The sequence below is a fragment of the Lactuca serriola genome, chromosome 5 (genome assembly GCF_051521515.1).
Source record: "Lactuca serriola cultivar US96UC23 chromosome 5, Lser_US96UC23_V15, whole genome shotgun sequence".
Taxonomy (NCBI): domain Eukaryota; kingdom Viridiplantae; phylum Streptophyta; class Magnoliopsida; order Asterales; family Asteraceae; genus Lactuca; species Lactuca serriola.
The window spans coordinates 36,944,677-36,969,568 of record NC_136412.1 but is presented as its reverse complement, the minus strand read 5'-3'; the positions used below and the strand labels follow the sequence as shown (position 1 = coordinate 36,969,568).

General features: G+C 34.6%; 1 protein-coding gene across 2 annotated transcripts; it reads left to right on the top strand.

The window, feature by feature from the left end:
* The first annotated feature begins 17,571 nt into the window (after positions 1-17,571).
* On the top strand, positions 17,572-21,235 carry LOC145052318 (serine/threonine protein phosphatase 2A 55 kDa regulatory subunit B beta isoform-like). 2 transcript variants are annotated; one of them, XM_079000121.1, is made up of 14 exons: positions 17,573-17,822; positions 18,102-18,205; positions 18,639-18,746; positions 18,836-18,955; positions 19,055-19,246; positions 19,376-19,467; positions 19,607-19,725; positions 19,806-19,929; positions 20,004-20,127; positions 20,199-20,267; positions 20,361-20,452; positions 20,553-20,630; positions 20,795-20,871; positions 20,951-21,235. In XM_079000121.1, exons 1-14 carry the CDS (start codon positions 17,699-17,701, stop codon positions 21,079-21,081), a joined length of 1,554 nt encoding a protein of 517 aa, XP_078856247.1. In that variant the 5' UTR covers positions 17,573-17,698; the 3' UTR covers positions 21,082-21,235. The 2 variants fall into 2 exon arrangements, with proteins under 2 accessions (XP_078856248.1, XP_078856247.1); XM_079000122.1 differs by lacking the exons at positions 20,795-20,871; positions 20,951-21,235 and having other exon boundaries at positions 17,572-17,822; positions 20,527-20,625.
* The last annotated feature ends 3,657 nt before the right edge of the window (positions 21,236-24,892 follow it).

Sequence of the window (24,892 nt, the reverse complement as noted above, 5' to 3'; positions counted from 1 at the left end):
GAGAGGTTTGGACATTGGTGGTTGAAGAAATGTGTTGGATCTGGATCCTGCAGCAACTGGCAGTATGTCCATTCCTGTTGCACTTAAAACAGTGTAACGGTCGGCAACTACCCAGATGATGAAAGCTACACTCATAGCATTTCGGTAGGTTTCCGACATATTGTCTGGCTGGTGTAGGGACAATTGGGGCACCAGAAGGAATGGTAGTAGGGGGTGCAGATGTCGTAGCTGTGAAGGTCGTTACCGGTGGTTGTTTCTTATTCGCCCCTCGAAGCGATTTGTCCTTCTTTTTGGCCCAAAACTTCCGTTTGTTACTCTTGGTCTCGGCACTCGGGGTATCATGGTAGTTTGTTGCTCGTTGGGGTACTGGATTGTCACCTGGATTGGCATTGTTGTTAACAGTTCCGCTAACATTCGTGTTGTTAGCGTTTAGGTGGGTCAGAATAGCTGATACGGCAGCCGAGACTGCAGCTTAAAAAGTAGCCGCATCAATCTGAAGGGTCGGTGCTTGGTTATTGGGTTGATCGTTTTTCTTTGTCGACATGATTCTGTTTCACATAAAGAAAATGAATTTGTGAGCGAGCTTGGTTGAACCTAGACTTAGTTCGACTGTTTATGAAAAGAATAGAAGTATGTTCTCGTGAGTTTGACCTACATCCCTGTGATGCAGCCCTAGTACTGAGTGAGAGGAAGTTCGTAAAATGGTCTCAAGATGTTTGTCGTTCAAGCCGAGGTATCTATGGTTGTTGAATAACAGGATCCAACCACTAAAAGAGACTTGGAAATGTCTTCGGAGCTAAATTACTATAGTCCAATGACTTGACTAAAGCAGGTTTCAGATAGACTCCAATGAAAGTATGATGGGAGTACTTGAATGAAGAATGACACAGAAGTTAGCTGGCTGTCAATATCTTTGATATTCATGACGTAAAGATTCGGGAAGATGACCTTGTAAAGGTCTTACATCATATCCACAGAAGATAATTCCTGACAGCATAAAGACCTAACCAAAAATACTTACAGTACAAGATAGTTTCATAGAAAATGCCACATCGGGCATAGATAGAAAAACAATTTCTTTTAACCAGGAAATAAAGTAAAGCATCTACTCCTGGCGACGGTCATCCCTCTGGTGAACTCTCAGTTCAGCCAGTTGTCGTTCCATATCGAGAAGGTATCTTTTGTACACCCTCTGGCGTACTCGGAGCTCTATGACTTCGGCTCGAGTTTCAGCTAATGCTTGCAGAAAGGTCTCATGGTCTCTCTCAGACCTCTCACAAGCATGTTCAAGCCGACTGGTGCGAAGCATATGCATTCCTCCATTTGTATCAACTTCTGCGATACGTTGCAGGGCTGTCGTGCCCTGAATTTTGTTTCGGGCAACTCTACGGATCAGAATTGGTAGAACTCTATCTGCCGAGCTCCCTTCACTTACGTTGTAGAAGCTTCGGTCTCCATTAAACGGCATAGGTTGATCTTGACCTTCGCTCCATGTTTCCAAACATTCCACCCATGGAGGCGTCGGGCCATGAAAAGCCGGACGAGGGTTAGGAATTGGAACGGGAGCTGCCTAGGGCAGATCTTCAACCTCGGGTTCGGAGTTAGAACTATCCGAATGGTCTTCATCATGGTGATCATTCAGAGGGATCGGATGATCATTATATGGTTCTTCTCCAAACCATCCAGCAATAACTTCGTTTGGAAGGAACAGGTTGTCGTAGGGATGGAGTCCAACCATGTTATCTACGCGAGAATTGAGGTAAGAAAATAATTATTAGACGGACTATCTAGATAATTAGTTAGAAAATCTTCATCAGTTACATCGCTATTTGTGAAGTGCATACCAGTTATATGTAATCGAAACAGGATAGGCCTTCGAATAAGTGACCTTAACTCCATATTCACATAGAATAGGGGTGAAGTAACATTTTCACAGATTCTAAGTCTATAACATCCTAATTACATATAGCCTTAGTGTATCCACTTAGCAACTATCAACTTATTAATGAAGATCTCGTTTTAGTTCTTAAGTATAAAGTACTCATAGTAACACCAAATACTCCTATAGTATTTTAAGCTTAATGTTATGTTCTATTGTTCTCATTGTGGTAGGGTTGGTAAGATTTTAGACTTGTTGCAACTACACATTTAAACTTAGGCACATGCTAGTCAACTCTCGGATAATATAGGTGATCAGGCTATATCTTCCCAGTTTTGACTATATGTCTCTAAGTCCATCTGTGTTGCCCAACAATCGTAATTCTTTTGTACTGTCCTAGTGACACTGATTTTAGTATGAATGAAGGCACGTATACTTAATTAAATATTTTATTCTTTAAAGTATAAACTCTTGGTCAAAGTATTTTTAATCCCTTATGTATTTATAGTTAGTATATCTTTTATGGGTTGATATACTTAATTCACTATAAACAATGCTCTTATACCAATATGTCACACCCCAAAACCAAGAACGGCGGAAACGTTCTGGGGCAGAGGACGTCATGTACAGTATCACAACAATATAAAGTAGTAAACAAGAAACAACATCATCCATTGCATTAATAATATAATTATTATACAAGTGTGTTATGTCAAATTATAATAGACACTAAAACATAAATCAAAATGAAAGATGAGTCTTGAATGAGCTCCATCTTCTCTAAACCTTGCATATGTACCTGTCTATGATGACCTGAGGATACAAGTAATTTTGAAAGAGAGTATCAGCTTTAAAGTTGGTGAGATCATAAGTATTAATGTGTCTTAATTTGTAAAACTTGTAATTAAAGACTTGACATTGTTTTGAAAGAAAGCTCGTATAAGTATGAAAATGTTTGTAGAACAACTATAAACGTTTGAAAAATCCAAGGAATCACTATGATTCCTACTATTATAAAAGGGTGTCTTCTACCAAGACCCTACTGCTCTGATTGTAGTCTTCTACCAAGACTCGACTGTGTTACTATTATTATTATTATAAGAAATTGTATCCTTTGGTACTAGGATACTCAAATATAATTCACCTTATCGGTTATGTGAATGAGTCACAAAATGATGGTAATAATATAACTAACCTAATTATTACCATTTAGTACTAGGGTAATTAACAGTGTTAACTTTAGACATCCGTAGATGTGCATTTACCTCTGTTGCTAACAGCTAGGTGTAGGAACAGTGAATCCCTTAAAGTATACCTGTAATGGTATCAACTGTATGCATCCGTAGATGCTCATTATCCTCTGTAGCTAACAGTGGCTATAGGAATGGTCAGTCCCACAAAGTATCCTTTGGTACTAGGATATTAAATCCAATCTATCTCGTCGATTATGTGATTGTATCACAAGGTAAAGATAAGAATGAGGATTTTAAAACGTAATCTATACATATAAAATCTAATAATAACTCATCATATATTATCTATGTAAATGTACTCATGTAAATGTAATCATGTAAATGTTTTCATGTAAATGTAATCATGTAGATGTTATCATGTAAATGTAATCATGTAGATGTTATCATGTAGATGTAATCATGTAGATGTTCTGTGTGTGCTAGCTGTAACGTGTGTTCTCTCTCTATCTAGCAAGTATTGACTCATGAATGAACTCACTCATTCTATGAGATCGTGTTCTCATAATAGTTCTGGTATCTTCCTAAACTACCCCTATGGTAGTTTACTAGTAATCTAACTGGTACGTATGGACATGGATGTATACCCTTGCTACCCAAGGGTATTGAATGAACTGGAAGAACCTTTATGACTATATATGTACCCTTGATACATATATAGGCATACAATTGATAATATAAAAGCATCAAATAAGTTTGGTAAAACCTTTGAACAAAATTATTATCTAAGAAACGGTCAATTTGATGTCAATCTATAAAACTGTTTGAAAGCGTGGGTTTGATAAAACAGTTTAAGTATAAAATAACATTTGTTTGAAACACAATTATAAATGAGTTTGAAATGAAGCGTACAGGGTAAAGTGTAAAACTTAATAAAGAGTTTTAATAACATAAAATGTTTATGAAAATCATTTGAAGGAAACTGTTTGGTAAAAAGGCTAATGAGTAGCAAATCATTTGAATGCTGCTTACTAATCACATGTGATTGATATAGTTGTTGGATTAATGTCTAAGTCCATAACTATATTTGGTATGTACTTGACCCGACCCGGCATGGTCCATTTGGGTTGCACTTCACCGACACAATTTATATGGATAATCTTTTGAGAATAGTATGTTTATGATTAATATTAATATGTTATAAGTTCTAATATATTAATATGGAATCATATTATTTAATTAGTATTGATCAAGAATTAATTCATAATTAATTAAGTGATCAAAAGGAACTAATTAAATATGGACTCTTATATATATGGAATGGGCCAAGTTCATTTAGGTTGGGCTAAGCTTTCATGGATAGTCCATGGAGTGTTTAACCCATGGATCCTAGGAAATGAAAGGTCATGGGTATTAGGGTTTAACCCTAATCCTCCATACTATATAAAGATGTCTTTGGTTGGTGAAATTGGCACTAGTGTGGATACACTAAAGAAGGGCTAGCCAATTTCACTAGAGAGAACCAAGTAATCATATTCTCTAAAGTATTCCAAGGTGTCTTGGTGATTTGTGATTCCACTTGAGGCTTCCACACTATTGGGGCTAAGCTCTTAAAGCTTGAAGACATCAAGCTACATCAAGAGGTATGTATTCTATCTTGTTACATTCATAGTTTTTGTATGCTAGATTAGGATAATACCTTGGATGTTCTTATTTGCATGTATAATAGAGAAAACATAGATCCAAGGTATTTAGGGTTGCATGTACACTTAGGAAGTGTTAGAATGCTCAAAACCCAACAATAGTAACAAGCATAATTCTACTTGTATCCCCCCCCATAAAACATTTAAAAACAGTTAAAACATTGATTAAGGGGTGTGAACTCACTTGTTGTGGGTGATACGGATGAACTGATGAGGTAGGACTGCTAGGTGTCAGGTGGAGACTTTAGACACACACAATGGTCCTCATTACATATGAAGACATGTGTATATAAACAATTAGTGATTATAACACTAATTAAACATGTATAAACATCCTAATGCGAGGAAAACACTTTTGGTCAAGTGCTAGGAGGCTAATGGGTTGCAACAAAGGAGTGCAAGACCTCTAATGGGAGTTTATGGTCAAATGACCATATGTTTTGGAGTTTACGGCCCAGGGGAGTAAACTCATGGCCGTAAACTCTCAATAAATTCCCTAAATGAAGATTAAAATTTTTACAACTCAAGTGGTGAATTGCTTCAAGGCTTAAACAAGTGTTTGGGCTTCATATTATCTCCTTTGAGGAGTTCACTGCCCTGGGACCATATCCCATGGATATTACGGCTGTAATCTCCTTTGGGAGGAGGTTTATGGTGTTTTCAAGTCCCTAATTTATCAAGTAATGAATCAAGGCAATTGTCCAAGGCTTTAGGAGGATTTATGGCACCATTTGGCACCACTTTATGGAGTTCACGGCCTTGCAACATCTTGGGCCGTGAACACCTTTTTCTTGGTATTTTAAAGGTGTTTTCTAGCCCCAAACACACTAAGGTACTTGTCCTAATTAGTCTCTTGGCTTAAGGAGGATTTTTAGGGCATTTTGGCACTTAAACATGGAGTTCACGGCCCAAGAACTTCCTTGGCCGTGAACTCACTTTCATCCTTGTTTCTAATTGATTTTGGTGTCCTAAACATGCAATGGTAGTCCCTAGGTTGAGTTCCAAGGCTTTGAGGGACATTGGGAAACTTTTGGCCTTTAAAATGGAGTTTACTCTCCAAGTGTTCTTAGGCGGTAAACTCCCAAATCTTGGGATTTTGGTCCGATTTTGATGTTATATAACACAATCTAAGCTATATAATGTAACTAGATCGAGGTACTCACAATTTAGGATAAAAACCCGAAGATCTGTGAGAGAGAATTTGGCTTTTCTCTAATTGGAAATGTAACTAATGAATTATTTGGTTCAGATTTCTATATATAGTCCTTAGATTTTTGGCAGAAAATATTTTTATTCCCGGAATGAAATCTAATATACTAGAGTATTGGAATAACAGTTTTGCACAAAACCCTAGTGCATCCACTCTCCTGATATCTCCTTAAGTGTAAATCCTGAAAAACTCAAGCTTATACCCAAACTTTGGAATTTTACTGAAATTGTTCTAACTTCTATTGGCTTGATATGGTTTGTTCAGAATGGAAATTTCGGGTTGTCACAGTTGGTGTGTGATGAAATAATGTGATAAGAGATAGGTGAGGATATAATGGTGATGATAGATAGGTAATGAAATGAATTACGAGTCCAGGCAATGTTGTGGCTGCGTATTCATGCGATGATAGTCTAACCCTTATTATGAATTTACGAGTCCAGGAAATGTTGTGGCTGTGTATTCATGCGATGATAGTCTAACCCTTATTATGATTTACGAGTCCAGTCGATGTTGTGGCTGCGTAATCATGCGATGATACCCTAACCCTTACTAGACACATATTGAGGGAGTGATCCCCGAATTAGTATTGTCTATGCGATGTAGGCGATGATCCTTAGGAAAAGTTCTTAGGAACAAACATATAAAGAAATAAGATGTAAGGAGATGAGAGGTAAATATTATATAGGAGATGACCCTTAGGATAATATCTTTAGGGAAGATTAAACGAAGATAATGGGGATGGGTAATTAGGTTGATTGTTTGATGATTAAATATAGTAATTATATTATTGTGGGTTGAAAACCCTATATGTTCACCAGGATCCCAAGCCTGACCCACTCAGTTTTCTTTGCATTACAGGCAATGACACAGGGGTATAAGTTGGTGGACTTGACGAGAGATTTTGGATTATAGATCAGTAGTTATAAATAATTATTGTAAGTTCTATTTTATATTGTTTATGCTTTTGGTCGGTATCGGAACATGACATCCCGAGATTTTGTTATTTAATGATAATACATTTCTTTAAGAAATGATTTGATAAATTTTATTTTATCATATTTTATTTTGGGAACAAATTCCACAGCTCTTTTAATCAAAGGATTACTCTGATTTTATAAAACAAAGCATAAACAAATCGGTCTTTACTGGCCGTGAAAATGGGGATGTCGCGGTTGGTATCAAAGCATTAGTTTAAGCGAACTAGGAATTTGTAGGATTTCTAGATTTAAACTTAGAATGCTAAGCGATGATTGTGAGATGATCATTTTAGGCATCTTCATTGCGCAGATGCAAGAATGAGCATTTTATGCATCATTCCTAAAATAAACTAGTGCTTGTGTCCATTTAGGTGTACTACCTAACATATTTTAGACATACTCCTCACGATCAATACTTAAGTTTAAGTCTGGAAATTTCCTACAAATTCCTAGTTCGCTTAAACTAATGCTCTGATACCAACTATGACATCCTCAATTTCACGGCTAGAAAAGACCGATTTGTTTATGCTTTGTTTTATAAAATCAGAGTAATCCTTTGATTAAAAGAGTTGCGGAATTTGTTTCCAAAATAAAATATGATAAAATAAAATTTATCAAAACATTTCTTAAAGAAATGTATTTTCATTAAATAACAAAATCTCGGGATGTCATGTTCCGATACCGACCAAAAGCATAAACAATATAAAATAGAACTTACAACAGTTATTTATAACTACTGATCTATAATCCAAAATCTCTCGTCATGTCCACCAACTTATACCCTTGTGTCATTGCCTGTAATGCAAAGAAAACTGAGTGGGTCAGGCTTGGGAGCCTGGTGAACATATAGGGTTTTCAACCCACAATAATATAATTATTATATTTAATCATCAAACAATCAACCCAATTACACATCCCCATTATCTTCGTTTGATCTTCCCTAAAGATATTATCCTAAGGGTCATCTCCTATATCATATTTACCTCTCATCTCCTTACATCTTATTTCCTTATATGTTTGTTCCTAAGAAATTTTCGTAAGGATCATCTCCTACATCGCATAGACAATACTAATTCTGGGATCACTCCCTCAATATGTGTCTAGTAAGGGTTAGGGTATCATCTCATGATTACACAGCCACAACATCACCTGGACTTGTAAATCATAATAAGGGTTAGACTATCATCGCATGAATACGCAGCCACACCTGGACTCGTAATTCATAATAAGGGTTAGACTATCATCGCATGAATACGCAGCCATAACATCGCCTGGACTCGTAATTCATAATAAGGGTTAGACTATCATCGCATGAATACGCAACCACAACATCGCCTGGACTCGTAATTCATAATAAGGGCTAGACTATCATCGCATGAATACTCAGCCACAACATCACTTGGACTCATAATTCATTACCTATCTATCATCACCTAATTATCATCACCATTATATCCTCACCTATCTCTTATCATATTATTTCATCACACACCAACTATTTTATCTACCCATGTTCTACCCAACATATTTGTAGATATAAATTACATATACAATTTAAAACTATTTAAAAACCTGTATAAAACATTCATTCAACATCCATCTCAAGTAAACAACAATATATAAACAAATAACACATATTTCATAGCAAATACTTCATATGTATGTGTTAGAAGAAAGTAACTACACACTCACACATATAAACAACAATATACTTAATACATTCAAACAATACTTGTATTACTATCGTGTTTATGAAAGGGACTATACATTCAATTGATCAGAAGATGACCGGACATCACTAAGGCTCTAAGAGTAGTAGCTCTTCGGTGAAACTAGAATATCTTCAAATACATGGCTTCTCGCACGCAGAGCTTCGGCTCGGAAACTCCTTTCTCCTTGGGATCTTCGGGGCTTCGGGACTCGCTTTGGGTCTTGGGATGATATCGGGGTTTCGAGGGGTTAAAATAGGGCTTAGAGAGAGTATCGGGAGTGAGAGAGAAGAGACGAAGCAACCAGAATCGGCTGACCCTTGATTTCTATTTATAGGGTGAAATTTTTGCACTCACGTCGTGAGTTTTAAGTGTTCACGTCGTGAGCACAGTAAGTCACTGCATTTGTCACTCGTCCACTTGCTCTGGAGGCTCCAGAAGGCGTGAGAAGTCAGTTCACGACGTGAACACTGTTTTCACGTTGTGAACCCTGACAGTTTTGGGGTTTCGCGCCCGAACTTCAGAAATTCATAACTTTCGCATACAAACTCCGTTTTTGGACGTTCTTTATGTCGACGCGAAGGTGAGATTGTGCTCTACAACTCTCATTTAGACTCCGTTGGCTAATTTTGACTTTAATTTTAATATATTATTAATATATTATTTTTAGTAGGCCGGGACAGGAAAACTCCGTTCGAAATTCATAACTCCTTCATCTGAACTCCGTTTTCATCTGTCTTTTTATCGTTGGACTACTATTGATGAGATATTTAATTCTCATTTAGAAAGTTTTGTCTAAATATCACTCGGCCTCAATCTCGAGTTTCGGGCTTCATACTACTATTGCTGAAACTTCGAAAAATCATAACTTCCTCATACGAATCCAGATTTAGACGTTCTTTTGATGCACGCTCTCGATTTAATGTACTCTACAACTTTCATTTATATCGCTAAGGCCAAATATCTCTCTAACGTAAAATTATTATTTACGTCGCACTGTGTCGTGCCGGTTTTGTCGCGAAACTTCGACAGGTCATAACTTCTTCGTTATAACTTGGATTTCGGCGTTCTTTATATGTACGGAATCCTTGTAACATATACTACATCTTAGTTAAGATTACTCCTCCTAAATAATCTTCCATCAAAAAGTCATTTTTGATACTTATCGTCTCTAAATTGACTAGCCCGGATCTACGAGCGTTACATTATCCCAATGAGCTTGATCATGTGATAAATTGGGGAGTTGGGTGTCAACTCGATGAGCTGAGATGGACCTTCATGAGACTTCTGAGGAAAACAATAGAATCGACAATTCACATAGGTGCACTCGGTGAGTCGGGTCAAACATGGACTGTTGACTCGAGTTTGACTTCTGTTGACTTTAGGGTTTGGTTAAACATGAGTAATGGAGACCATGGAGGGGTAAAATGGTCTTTTATCCACTTCAAGATCTAGAGAGAGAACGAATAGCCTTCGATTATTAGAGTCGTGAAAAGAGTATTAATTAGATATTCATCATTTGTGTTAGGCGGAGGCTAGTTCGAGATTCGAGTGCGAGGTTATTGGTTCACTTGCTTGCGACTCACTATACTTACCATGAGTGGTATCTTTGTGTGATTGAGATGTCTTATGTGCTTACATTATGTGTTGTGATATCCTGCATTATTTCTTTGTGATTTATGTTGTGTATTATTTAGAGCTTACAGAGTTAGGACCGAAGGGTCCATCAGAGTTGTGAGACCGGAGGGTCCCACTGAGACACATTGACCAGAGAGTCTTATTGTGTTATAGCCTCGAGTGGCTAATGATATGTGTGTGGTATTTTGGGGAACTCACTAAGCTTCGTGCTTATCGTGTTGTGTGTTATGTGTTTCAGGTTTTTCTCAGGATCATGGGAAGGCACCGGCTTGATTGTACACACCAGTGAAAGAGTTATGTTTTGAGGATCCTGGATTTTAATCAAAAAATTATGGAGTTGCGATTTGTAAATTAAATAAATGAGATTTTTATGAAATGTGTTATAAGAATTATATGATTTTAAATGAAAATTTTGTTTGAAAATTTACGGCGTTACATTTATGCTAAGTTGTATGCTAGTGATTATGTGATATTTGCATGAAAGACCATGGGGGAGCCCATGAAACTTGGATGTAAGATGATATGGGGGAGCCCACGGTTGTCCGGCAGGGAAAGACCATGGGGGGAGCCCATGGCACTAAGGTGTAAGACCATGTAGGGGAGCCAATGGCATGCTTATGCAAGGATATGTGGTATAGATAGCTTTTATAGCAAATGTTATATGGTAGAGATAGATTTATTGCTAACATGATATGTGATATATGGTAGAGATAACTTTATGGATAATATGATATGTTATGTTGTAGAGATGGCTTTTATAACTAATATGATATGTGGCTTGTGTGTGGGGTATGCTCTGGGGGACTCACTGGGCATTAGCTTACAGTTTGTGGATTTGTTTCAGGTGCATCTGAGCCCAAGGGCAAGGGCAAGGGCAAGGGCAAAGCTTGATGGCGCGGCGTGCACTCTCTCACCGACGTTTTATGGGGCACTATGATGTTTCTAAATAAAGATGTAATGAATGTAGATTTGAAAACAATTGTGTTGGGATTTCATGGTTTATGGAAATGTGTTTGATTTATTAAAAATGAAAATTTTCTTTTGAAAATTTGGGTTGCTACACTTTTAGTGCCTTTGGATTGGCACTCAGTTATTTGGGCCAAGTAAGGAGAGGGTAAAATGGTCTTTTACCTTGGGTGTTGGATAAATGGACTAGATTTCCAGTTATGGTTTATGGCCCAATTATTGATTGAGGTTTTATTTGATTGATTAGCTCGTGGATTTCCGATTCAGCAGCCCGATCATTTGTTCGACTGATAGCAGACTAAAGTGAGTTTTCTCACTATATCTGTGGGTCGAAGGCACCGACGCCGTCCCATTACCTTGGTTTGTAGAATGCTAGTTGTCTCTGTGATACTTGCATGAAAGACCAAGATCTGACACCTGATAATTGTATAAAAAACCAGGATCTGGCCCTTGGTACTTGTATGTAAGACCGTGATTTAGCCCTCAACATTGCAAGGACAGATCATGTGGGTATCCCTTGGCACTTGTATGTAAGATCGGGATTTGGCTCTCGTCATTCCAAGGAAAGATCATGAGACTAGCCCATGACACTTGTATGTTATGATATGTGGTATTTTAGGGAACTCATTAAGCTTTGTGCTTACGGTTTCATATCTATGGTTTCAAGTACTTTCGGTTTGAATGGGAAGGGCCCGACGTGATTGTACAACATCATCCAGAGTTTTCCACATTGGCGATTAATGAAATTACTCTGATGTTTAAATAATATATTCACTTCGATCGGTTTTGGAACAACTCGTTGTATGTTTTATTGTTTTAAAAATGAAAATTTTACCTTGGATTTTCAGGACGTTAAAGATAGATCAAATCTTAATGAATAAATTTCAAGTGTATGTTTTGTAACTTGTTTTCTAGAACATGAAAAATGTTCTTATACAAGTCACAAGAGGGAAAGTAGTTAATAATGGTTACATGCAAATTTGGCGCCAAAATAAGTAGTTATTAGACATAACCACCGCTAGGAGCTCTGCCGCTTGGACCCTGCTAGGAGCAATGCCCCTACACCTTGCAAAGGAGCACTGCCCCTTGTAGCCCAGTGCCCCGAGCTCATATTAATCACTCCGGGCATGCACCCCGCACCTCTAATCTCGATGAGTGAAATAGAACTCAACATGTCTCAATATTAATAACAACTACACTAAAATACGTTGATAACACTAAAATCACCAACATATCAGACTTTCATATCACTTATAGAGAGGTCTAGATCGGTGGTCCTAAACTAGCTGATTTTTCACCAGTCAAATAAGGACATACATTTTTTTTTCTAAAATACTATAATTGGACTTTGGCCTGACTTAACTTATTCGTACCAAAATCGAGAATCGAATTGGACCGTTACGTAAGAAAACAAAAAGTAATTTCCACTTACTTTTCTATAATAATAATAAGAATAAGAATTTAGCACATCAAATTGAAAAATATTTTAAAAATAATAAACTTTACATACATGTTACATGCTACTTACTTTGTACTGTCACACATCGTACGTAAAATGTAGAGACCTTGAAAAGTCGAATAGAAATCAGAGAATGAGTGAAAGATGAATGTGGTGGAAGACGGAGAAAGCAACACGTCTATAGGTGCAAACTCCAGCCACAAGCCGATGAACACTCATTTGGTTATTGTTCATAAACCTATGCAACTTTATATATATATATATATATATATATATATATATATATATATATATATATATATATATATATATATATATATATATATATATATATATATATATATATCCAGGTTGTAGAAATCGTTCGACGTAGGCTAATCGGTGGACTAGGGTCAAGGGATTAATCGGCTAGGCGGGGATTAATCGGGGACCATTAATTATTAAAAAAAGAATTAATAAATTAATAAATATAACATTAGTCATAATAATATAAGTAAACACAAATTATAACACACAAACATGAACCTGGAACAAAGAACAACATTTTAACTACATTAGGCATTTCATCGAGCACATTGTATGCATGTTGATAAACACAAATTATAACACACAAACATGAACTTCTTATTTCCAGTATACAAACAACTACTTATTTCCAATATACAACCAAATAGAATCAAACCCAAACACAAATTATAAGTGATTACAGATTCACAAATTCACGAATTTACAACCAATATATAACAAGAAAAAGGAGAAGAAGGAGCCTAAGCTATTAAACTACGATCTGTTATTGTTACGTGTTTCGTGGTTTGATTGGGCAGGGGCGACTGGTCACGATGATTGAGAACGAGAGCAACTAAAATTGTGATGGCAATTGATTGCTTCTTAGTGTTTCGACAAACAACAAATTAACAATCACTTTGTCTGATTCAATCACTAACGAGAGGGGGAGGGAGTCGATCAGGTGAAATCGACGAATTCGATGAAGCGATGAGCCGATGATACATGAAACGATGGGTGAGGCTCCGTCGATTTCCAGCAGCTCTCAATTCTGAGTATTTTGAGTTTGAGCAGCTCTCAATTCTGATGTTTGTTCTTCAGCCTTGTGTTTGATCCCGTATTAAAGAAAAAAAACAATCCCATATATTAACAAAAGCATATGAAATCTTTAGAGTAGGCTTTTCCGATCAAACCGAGAATCCCAAACATCCTCTGAACATACGAATAAGAAAATAGAAGAAGAAGAGAGAATGAATTGTTGATTTTGAGTTTGAGCAGCTCTCGACTCTATTAACTGTGTTTTTTCAATTGAGTATCCCACATCGTTGGTGGGATAAAAAACCAAGGGCAAACATTCCTATAAAAAAGGTAAAAGGTCTCACTGAAATTCAGATCCAACCATGCTTTGGGGGCAGCGGTCTCTTTTGAGCCCAATTTTGGGTCCGATTTGGACCGAATTGGACCGGCTTTGACCAAGGCCGATTTTTTTACCCTCTAACCCTTATTCGTAGGCGGTTGGAGGCCGCCAAGCGCCTAGGCGCCAATTAATCGGCCGCCTAGACCGATTTTTACAACCATGATATATATATATATATATATATATATATATATATATATATATATATATATATTATATATATATATATATATATATATATATATATATATATATATATATATTTGTCACTTTGTTTATTGATATTGATGTTTGTGGTTACTCGTTATTGTATGTGATGATATGCTAGAGGGGTAGAAGGAGATGATTTTATAAGGTGCTGTATAAGAGCAATATGAGGACAATCAAAGAATTATTCTAAATTGTTTCGTTGTTGTCGATATAAGAAAGTCTCAAGGAATGAAAAAAAAAAATTAAAAGCACATTTTATATTATTTTTCTATAATTTGTCACATCATTATTATATCACCATGTATTGTCAATTCATCAAAGACTATAACTTATTTTGATTAATTGATTGACATTGTTATTATGATATATTTCTTGTAATTCATCGATTTAGATGACGTTGCTTATTCAAAAAGAAAAGGGAAATGGACTTAACAAGGTAATTAACTTTTCAGTTTGTTCACATCTGGGTAATTATCTTTTTTTTGTACACATCTAGGTAACGAACTTTTTGGAAGTGTTCACATATGACCATTATGACCGGCTGTAGCAGGTTATATCCGGTCATAACCAGTCATAATGGTCATATGTGAACATTTTCAAAAAGTTCGTTACCTAGATGTGTACAAAAAAAGATAGTTACCCAGATGTGAACAAACCGAAAAGGTAACAGTAAAATACACGAATGATCTCTGTAGTTTGGGTAATTTGTGTGTTTGGTCCATAACTTATTTTTTAAACTTAGATGATCTCTACTATTTATTTTTGTTGTGCATTTGGTCCCTGTCCTACCTCAAAAGACTATTGTGCCCTTTTTATTTTTTTTCTTATTTATGTATTTATTTTTTATATATTAAAAAAAATTAATAGACCTCATATATCTGCATCTCTTCACCCTAAATCTAAAACCACATTTGAGAAATTTAAATTGGGTTCCACAATAATCTTTTGAGGTAGCACAGGGACCAAATACACAACAAAAATAAATAGTAAGGATCATCTAAGTTAAAAAATAAGTTATGGACCAAACGCACAAATTACCCAAACTACAGGGACCATTCGCGTATTTTACTGTTACCTTTTCGGTTTGTTCACATCTAGGTAACTATCTTTTTTTGAACGCATCTAGGTAACGAACTTTTTAGAAGTGTTCACATATGACCATTATGACTGGTTATGACCAGATATAACCTGCTACAGCCGGTCATAATGGTCATATGTGAACACTTACAAAAAGTTTGTTACCTAAATGTGTACAAAAAAAAGATAGTTACCCAGATGTGAACAAACCGAAAAGTTAATTACCTTATTAAGTCCATTTCCCAAAAGAAAAAGAATATATAAAATTAAGGGAACATGAATTATTAAGGTAATTAACTTTTTGGTATGTTCACATATAGGTAACTATTTTTTTTTGTACATATCTAGATAACAAATTTGTTGGAAGTGTTCACATATGACCATTATGACATGCTTTAGCATGTTAAATCCTAGATGTGAACACTTTTAACAAGTTCGTTACCTAGATGTGTACAAAATAGTTAGCCAAATATGAACAACACGAAAAGTAAAAATTAAATTACACGAATGGTCCCTGTGGTTTGCGGAAATTTGTGTTTTTGGTCCCTAACTTATTTTTTTAACTTGAATGGTCGTTACTGTTTATTTTTGTTGCATGTTTGGTCCCTGTCTTACCTAAAAAGACTATTGTGCCCTTATTAATTTATTTTTTAATTAAATTTTTTATTTATGTATTTATTATTTACATATTTTAAAAATATAAGATCACACATATTTGTATCTACTCAGATGATCCATGCTGTTTATTTTTAATTAATTTTTTTTTAACCCGGATGGTCCCTACTGTTTATTTTTGTTATGTGTTTGGTCTCTGTCTTACCTAAAAATACTATTTTTCCCTTATTATTATTTTTAATTAATTTTCTTATTAATATATTTATTTTTTATATATTTAAAAAATTAATATACCCCACATATATGTATCTCCTCACCGTAAACCTGAAACCACATTTGAGAAATTTAAATGTGGGTTTTACTGGTCACTATCTCAACTCTCATCCTCCCCAACTTCTATTTTTTTCCATCTTTAGTAACATCGACGTCTTTACCATCCTTTTTTTTGGTACTTCAACTCTGGCGAACCAACACCATAACCTACTGTCTCTTCATCTTTAGTGGGTTGTGGTGTTAATTTGACGAAGTTGAAGGACCGAAAAAAGAAGTGATGATAAAGACGTCGATATCACTAAATATGAAAAATAAATAGAAGTTGAGAAGGATGAAAGATGGGATGGTGAGGAGATATAGATATGTGGGGTCTATTAATTTTTCTTAAATATATAAAGCATAAGTACATAAACAAGAAAATTAATAAGGGCATAATAGTCTTTTTAGGTAAGACAGAGACGATGTTCGTAACAAAATTAAACAATAGGGACCATCCGAGTTAAAAAAATAAATTAATTAAAAAATAAACAGTAGGGATCATCCGAGGAGATACAAATATGTGTGGTCTATTAATTTTTTTTTTTTAAATATGTAAAAAATAAATACATAAATAAGAAAATTAATTAAAAAATAAATTAATAAGGGCACAATAATCTTTTTAGGTAAAACAGTGACCAAACATGCAACAAAAATAAACACTAAGGACCATCCAAGTTAAAAAAATAAGTTAGGGAACAAAAACACAAATTCCCCCAAACCACATAGACCATTCATGTAATTTAATTTTTACTTTTCGTTTTGTTCATATTTGGATAACTATTTTTTTTTGTACACATTTAGGTAACAAACTTGTTGAAAGCGTTCACATCTAGGATTTAACCTGCTATAGCAGGTCATAATGGTCATATATGAACACTTCCAACAAGTTTGTTACCTACATGTGTACAAAAAAAAAATTGTTATCCAGATATAAACATACCGAAAATTTAATTACCTTAATAAGTCATATTCCCTAAAATTAACTAATGTACTAATCGAAGTTATTCCTTTTCAATTTAGGGGTCACTTTGAGAAAAAGAAAAACAAATGTTTTCATGATAAACAGTTGCAAAAGTAAAAGGGGTTATATAAAAAAAATCTACATAATTGGTAGAGTGGCCCGCCTGCGCAACGTCATCAACAATGGCACAATGCGCATAGACGGCGCTGTTTAGCACGGCTATATATTCCAGAATCAAGAACAAGACGACAAAATCACATTCGTGGCTAACGAGAATCCAAATTGAATTTCGGAGAAACTCAAGTGGATAAGAATAATCTTGAGCAGATTCAGTTACGTTGGTTACAAATTCCTGTAGAATTCTCCGATCACATGCGCTTCTCCGCCGGAACAGAAGACGCAATGAGTTCCACGGCGGCCAACTCCTCTTCACCTCTCGACTGGAAATTTTCTCAGGTTTTCGGCGAACGTCGTCCAGGCGAAGACGTTGAAAACAGTAATTCTTCAAATTTTCTCTTATAACTTTCATTATTCGAAGGATATTAAGTTCGTTTACTATACGGAGGACTTGCATTCCTAGAGATATTATTAATTAGTTCTGGCCTTGAGGTTGTGTAAAGATTTTTAAGCACTAATGGCTTCAATCATGGTGGTCAAAGATTTCATATTCTGATTAATTACAGAAGTGCACTCTTAAAAAATTTTTGGTCTCCAATGTAGAATTTGTGGTCAAGATTTCATGTATCTGATTTTAATTTTATTCGTTCTTGTTCAGTTGATGTCATATCTGCTATTGAATTTGACAAGAGCGGTGATTATCTTGCTGTGGGAGATCGAGGAGGACGTGTTGTGATTTTCGAAACTAAAGCTAGTAAAGATGTGAGGACCACATTCTTGTTTCTTTTTAGCAAAGTTTGTGACATTACAAGTGTGTGACATGACATGACAGAATTGGTCGGCTGATCCGCAGTCAATACACTACAGTCTGTTCTGCCATGTCATGTCACAAACTGTTCTGTCGTCGGCCGACCACTTTTACTGTGTTTGGTTTGCATTGTGACCAAAACTTATGTCAATGTGCTTTGACAATGCACCCATGCTCTTAATGAGGCAGCAATTGCAATTTAATGTCTCATCCTAGAGGATTCATTCTTGAATGTCACTTATCCTCATCATTAAAAATAGCCTAGAAAGTTTATTTAGTTCTATGCTGTCTTGTCCTGTTTAACAAACACAACCGAATTTGTATGGATTTTACTACTTCTTTTTTATCTGTCTTAAATAATGTTTTCTTGTTTGTTTGTAATCATAGGTGACAAGTAAGCAACATTTGAGAAATGCATCAGAAGGATCGGATGATGTGGTCATACAGCATCCCGAGTATAGATACAAGACAGAATTCCAAAGTCATGAGCCCGAGGTGTTATATTCTTATTACACATATGCAATCAAACGTGCATGTATATTTTCGTTCAAATTGCGATTATAATACTATTATATGTTTCACAGTTTGATTATTTAAAAAGTGTGGAAATCGAAGAGAAGGTCAACAAGTTGAAATGGTGCACGACCTTGAACGGATCACTCTTTATGCTCTCAACGAACGACAAGACCATCAAACTTTGGAAGGTATAATCTTCTCAAAATTTTTAACTCTTGCTATGATAATCGTGCTTTGCAATTTGAAAATATAGCGACACTAATACATTTTATTGTTTCTAAAGCCAGATTAAGGAACGAAAAGTCAAGAAAGTGAAGGAAATGGATCTTACTCGTAGTGTTTCTTCAGAGAGTGCTCTTTTGTCTGAAAGCAGTTTTCTTAGCCATGAATCTAAATCATCGGTTGCTAATGGTCACCAGCTAGAATGGATAGATAATATCAAGACAAATGTCTCCCCTTCTTCTACAGGATATATGAATGTTAGTAATTGTAAAATCTAACATTTACACATCACTTAATTATTTGATTATAAAACCTATCCATAGGCCTTTAAATGAAGATTTGAAAATGTCTCCTAAAATATTTTTACTTGCAATTTCCTTGTTTAGGGTGAAAATATCGTGGATGGTGCTATTGCAAGATGTCGGAGGATGTTTGGGCATGCTCATGATTATAATATCAACTCTATCTCTAATAATAGGTAATTTAATCTTTAAACTTAAAGTACATTGTTTATATTGATAAAAATGAGTAGAGTACATTTGCTATTTCGTGAAATGGGATGACAAGGATTCTTTCTACTAACTAGTATTTGATATGGTGTTGTGTGCCTTATGTAGTGATGGGGAGACATTTATCTCTGCTGATGACCTTAGGATTAATTTGTGGAACCTTGAGGTGAGCGACCAATGCTTCAATATCATTGACATGAAGCCATCAAACATGGATGATCTTACAGGTAGAAATTCTTCCAATTTCGTATATTTTAAGCACTGAAAATTGTATTCACCTCATGATGTTATGTTTACTTCACGACAGAGGTTATAACATCAGCAGAGTTTCATCTACTGCATTGTAATTTGCTCGCGTATAGCAGCTCAAGGGGTTTTATTCGGCTAGTAGACATGCGACAATCAGCATTATGCGATCGTAGTGCTACAATGTAAGTTCATTGTACCCTATTTTCTAAACAAAAATTGCCTTTTTTTTTTTTTTTACAGAAATCGTTCTTTACAGGTTGCAAGATACGGAATCTCGAGTGCAAAAAACTTTCTTTACAGAAATCGTAGCATCAATTTCTAGTATAAAATTCGCAACAGATGGAAGACTCATCTTAAGTCGCGACTACATGAATTTAAAGGTCGGTTATTCAAATTAACCCTTAAGATCGTATTTGTACTTATAGCTATGGATGCTTTCTTACTTTTTCAGCTGTGGGATATGCGTATGCCGACGTCACCAGTTGTGACATATAAAATTCACGAGCATCTTCGCCCAAAGGTCAGACAGACACGATTGATTTGATTATATTTTAACCCTAAAATAATTGAATCAGAATATCAGTTAATTTATGTGCTTGATTCCGTAATGCAGTTATGCGATTTGTATAATAACGACGCCATATTTGACAAGTTCGATTGCTGCATTAGTGGAGATGGGAATCACTTTGCGACAGGGTCATATAGGTAAATTCGAGTATCATCTTATATCCATTGCAAAAGTTTCTTCTTCTTGCATTTTGACCTGTAAACTTATGCAGCTCTATCCACTTGTTATTTGACTTAGCAATCACATGAGAATATTCTCTAATGGAGTTGGAACTGAAGATGGAACTACACTGGAAGCTAGCAGACATTCTTATAGGTAATCTATCTGATTATAACTTTTTCACATTTGAAAATTAATAATTCATATCAAATGTCCATTTTGGTAATTTTACAATTCATCATTCTGTAAATTAAAAACTCAACAAGAAAAAAAAAAACATGGGCATATATCTTCACATTTCTTATGGGCCTTGGTTTCAGAAAGCGACAACAGCAATCAGTTTCAAGGGCCAGAAGATCATCACTGAGTAACTTGACACGTGGATTTTACAAACAAGGTTCGAATTCTTTTTTCTAATATTCTAAATTTATTGATATGTTTACAAATTTATATTCATTGGCTTCATTGCTTTTCAGGTCACGATGCTTCAGAAAACAACGAATTTTCTTGTGACTTAAAGTCCAAATTGCTGCATATATCATGGCACCCGAAAACCAATCTTATTGCATGCTCAACAGGGAACAGCTTGTTCATGTATCATGCATAGAATAAAAATCCAACACAAATACAAACAAATATTTAATATGATATGACGATTTGATACATTTGTTACACATTTTTTGAGCTAAATGTGTATGCATATATAAAAAGTTAAGCCAACGGATTTGTGATTTTGCAATGATGATATTAGAATTCAGAAAGATTTTGGACTTGGACATGGTAAGAACTTTTGGTTATATAACGATAATTGATGCGGTTTGTTAGTTGTTATGATCCTTCCATGAGTTTTTGGTTGAGATATTATGGTTACATGTTTTTGTAGCTTTTTGTGTGTTTATTTTTCGCTTTTTAACAGAGTGATGAATATTTTAGCCAATTTTGGTTTACTTTTTGTTGCCAAATAAAATGTTGTTTAATGATTGCAAAGAAAAATAGTGTTTTTCTATAAAGTGTAAAAAGTTAAAATGGAAGAAAAATGTCATGTTTGTTTAAATTTATGAAGAAAACAAATATTAGGTACACGTATTAACTGGGACGCTTTGAGGTAAAGTCTTATGATCCATCTGATTTGACAATAGTTAAATTGCGTAAATTGTAGAAAATAGCAATCTACTTTACTCTCACCATCAATATACAGGGAATATGCTTTACATTTGACCTGTAAAGGCAGCATACTTACATGTATTAACCCACAATCGTTCTTTACTAATAATAGCAATATGCAAACTAAAATTTGTAGAATGCTTAGATGTATTCTATTACATACTAGTTTTAAACCCTTGGAAAACCACGGTTGATTAAGTAAAAATATATAGATTTTATAAATAGAATCATAATTTTGATTGTCTAATAAAATAAGATATCATAAGTTTAGAAAAAACCATGAATAGTTCTTGTCATTTGTAAGTATTTAATAAGTATTAGAAAAATAACTTATAAACCACTAAATTTCTCCTAATTTATTATCCATTTATAGATATGTAAAAAAAACATGCTTGATAAAGAAAAAACATTATTAATAATTTGAAATCGTAATGAGTAATCAAATAATTGGAAACCATATATTAATTTACAAAGATAGTAATTTACTAAAACTAAATAAAAGATGATATAAAAAAATTTGTTTATAAATTTCCAAAAACTTCCTTATAAACAACATTGAAAGTTTTATTTGTGAGTCTACCATCATTATCTAAATTAACAATTTTAATCCCTCTTTGCTTTGAACTCTAGATAAAGCGACATACAATTGACCATGTGAGAATACATAATCGTAGAGAAATAAACCTACCTTGAATAACGATTGTCCTTGACTCTTATTAATAGTCATTACAAAACATATGACCAATAAAAATTGTCTTCTTTGGAATTTGAAAGGAAATTTTTTTTCTGATGGACTTAAATACATTCTTGGAATAAAAGTATTGTTTCCAATATTAGTTTCAGATATGATACATGCTCTAATAACACGTTTGCCCAATGATATAACCTATAGTCTTGTGCCATTACATAAGTCATTCTACTGATCAATATTTCTCAGTAACATAACTGGAACACCGATTTTTAAACTAACTTACGATTTGGTAGACCCGATACTTTTAGACCATTTAAAACATCAGGTGAGTATGAATTTGCATCAAATTGATCATGAACAAACTTAGATCGCCATATACTATCTGAACTTAAATATTCAACCTTATCTCCTGGAAACTTCGATAGCAAACAGTCGTTTATTTCCTAAACAAATTCATTCTTTGGAGCAAGGGTTGCTCTTTCTTGAAAATAAGTTGTAATCTTGTACTTTTCCAAAATTGAAGGATATACAAACTCAATTAATGAACCTATAAGATCATGTGGATCATTAATGAGAATATCATCCAGAATGTCAATAATTGTTTCGCCGTCGTTCGGACCACCAAATTTGCATTCTCCTATATCCTATAGCCAATTTGAAAAATCTCTTATTTTTTTTTCTATAGCATATGGATCCCTTCCAACAGTTTGCCTCGTGTTTTTTTTATTAATTTATGGATTTTGCATTGTTGCCATAAATACAAAGTACTTAAAGAAGCATTAACAATGTTCTTTCTACCACCACCCAGAATAACGTGTAGAATTTGCCTAAAATCTCCTCCAAAAACAACCACTTTCCAGCCAATAGAATATGTGAGTTGCTAATATATCTTTCAAAATTCGATCTAAAGCTTCAAATGCATGCTTATGAACCATAGGTGCTTCATCCCAAATTATCAATGAGGGTTTTCTTATTAACCTAGCTATTTTACTATCTGGATTTATTTTACAAACAGAATCCTCATTATGCTCAAATAGAATTATAAACCGAGAAAAGTTTATAATAATAATATGGTCATCACATCTAATTGTTGTAGATATTGTCTCCCATAGAAAAGTTTTACCTGTTGCACCATATCAATAAACAAAGAATACACTTCCTTTATTTTCTTTAATTGCACTCATGATATCAAGGAAAATATCATGTTGCTCATTTATTAATGTAATAGACAGACGATCAAACTAAGTCTTTACAATGGAAATGTCATAATCTAGCTCTTCGGTGATAAGTCGGTTGTTTGAAGAAGAAACACAATCAACGTCCGTGTAAGGAATCTTTGTATATATTTTGAGATTGGAGTTGTTTCTAAGTAAAATTCGTTCTATATTGAACAAAGTTAAGTTCTTAAGTTGATTTTTATTGAGTAATAAATGAGCATGTCAAATATTATATTAATTAGAATATATTATTAAAAATATTTATTAATATTTTTAAAATTATTTAATGTATATTGAAAAATAAATATTATACATTTTAAATAAATAATAACACAAATTTATGATACATGGAGACATGAATCTCTGTCGTTATTTATAAAGAATTCCATCTGCTAAATATTTTCATGTATTTTTCCAAACAACCTATGGTTTACACATGCTGTTACACATCAACGACGTAACAAATAAGAACCGTAGATAAAAACCAGATCCAATATGACTCGCTTCTTTAACTGCATCGTGTATTCCTTGTCATCATCCAAAAGCCCAAGAGCATAACAAGCATCTCTAAAAGAAGAATATATTTCACCATTTACAGTACGAATTTCTTCAAGTGATTTTGGACGTCTCACTTTATTTAAAAGGATCCTTAAAAATATGCTTCGCCAATGTTAGGTTAAAGAGAATGAATTCTACCAATGGAAAATCCTACTTTCCTTGGCTTCCACTTCCTTTTACTGGGTTTCCAAACAAACTTTGTAAGAAATTCAACATATGTAAGTTTTCGTGCAATATAATAAAATTCATTACAGGCCATCCAAGATGTGAACAATGAAACAAAAATCGAAGGTTGGTTAAGAACATTGTCAATATCATCGTCTGCCCCATACACAACTTGTTGTCGACTAGGAAGATGAAAAAGCATTCTAACCACAGAAAGATACCTGTATGAACATCGTATCCAAAATTTCGCCATGATGCTTCACATGCTGAAAGATATTTACAATCATAATATTCATTTATTTCATCAACTGCTTCGTAATTATCAAAATCATTGTTGCCTTGTACAACGAAAACTCTATCAGGTCCCTTGTTTATGTATTTAAACAAACACTTTATATAAGAGCCCCGATTACACCGTTCAACATTAATATGTGCATGATATCTTGTAACATTCCGATTTTCAGGTATTATTATATTCCTTGCATCTTTATTATAAATGGCACCTTTGGTCCCTTGAAAGAAAAGTCTTATGATTCTAGTCGTATGTCGGGCGTACGTAAGGGTACGCGCAGCGTACCCATGCAGAGTGTGGATCGCGGGCGTCCGACTAGTATATTGGGAGT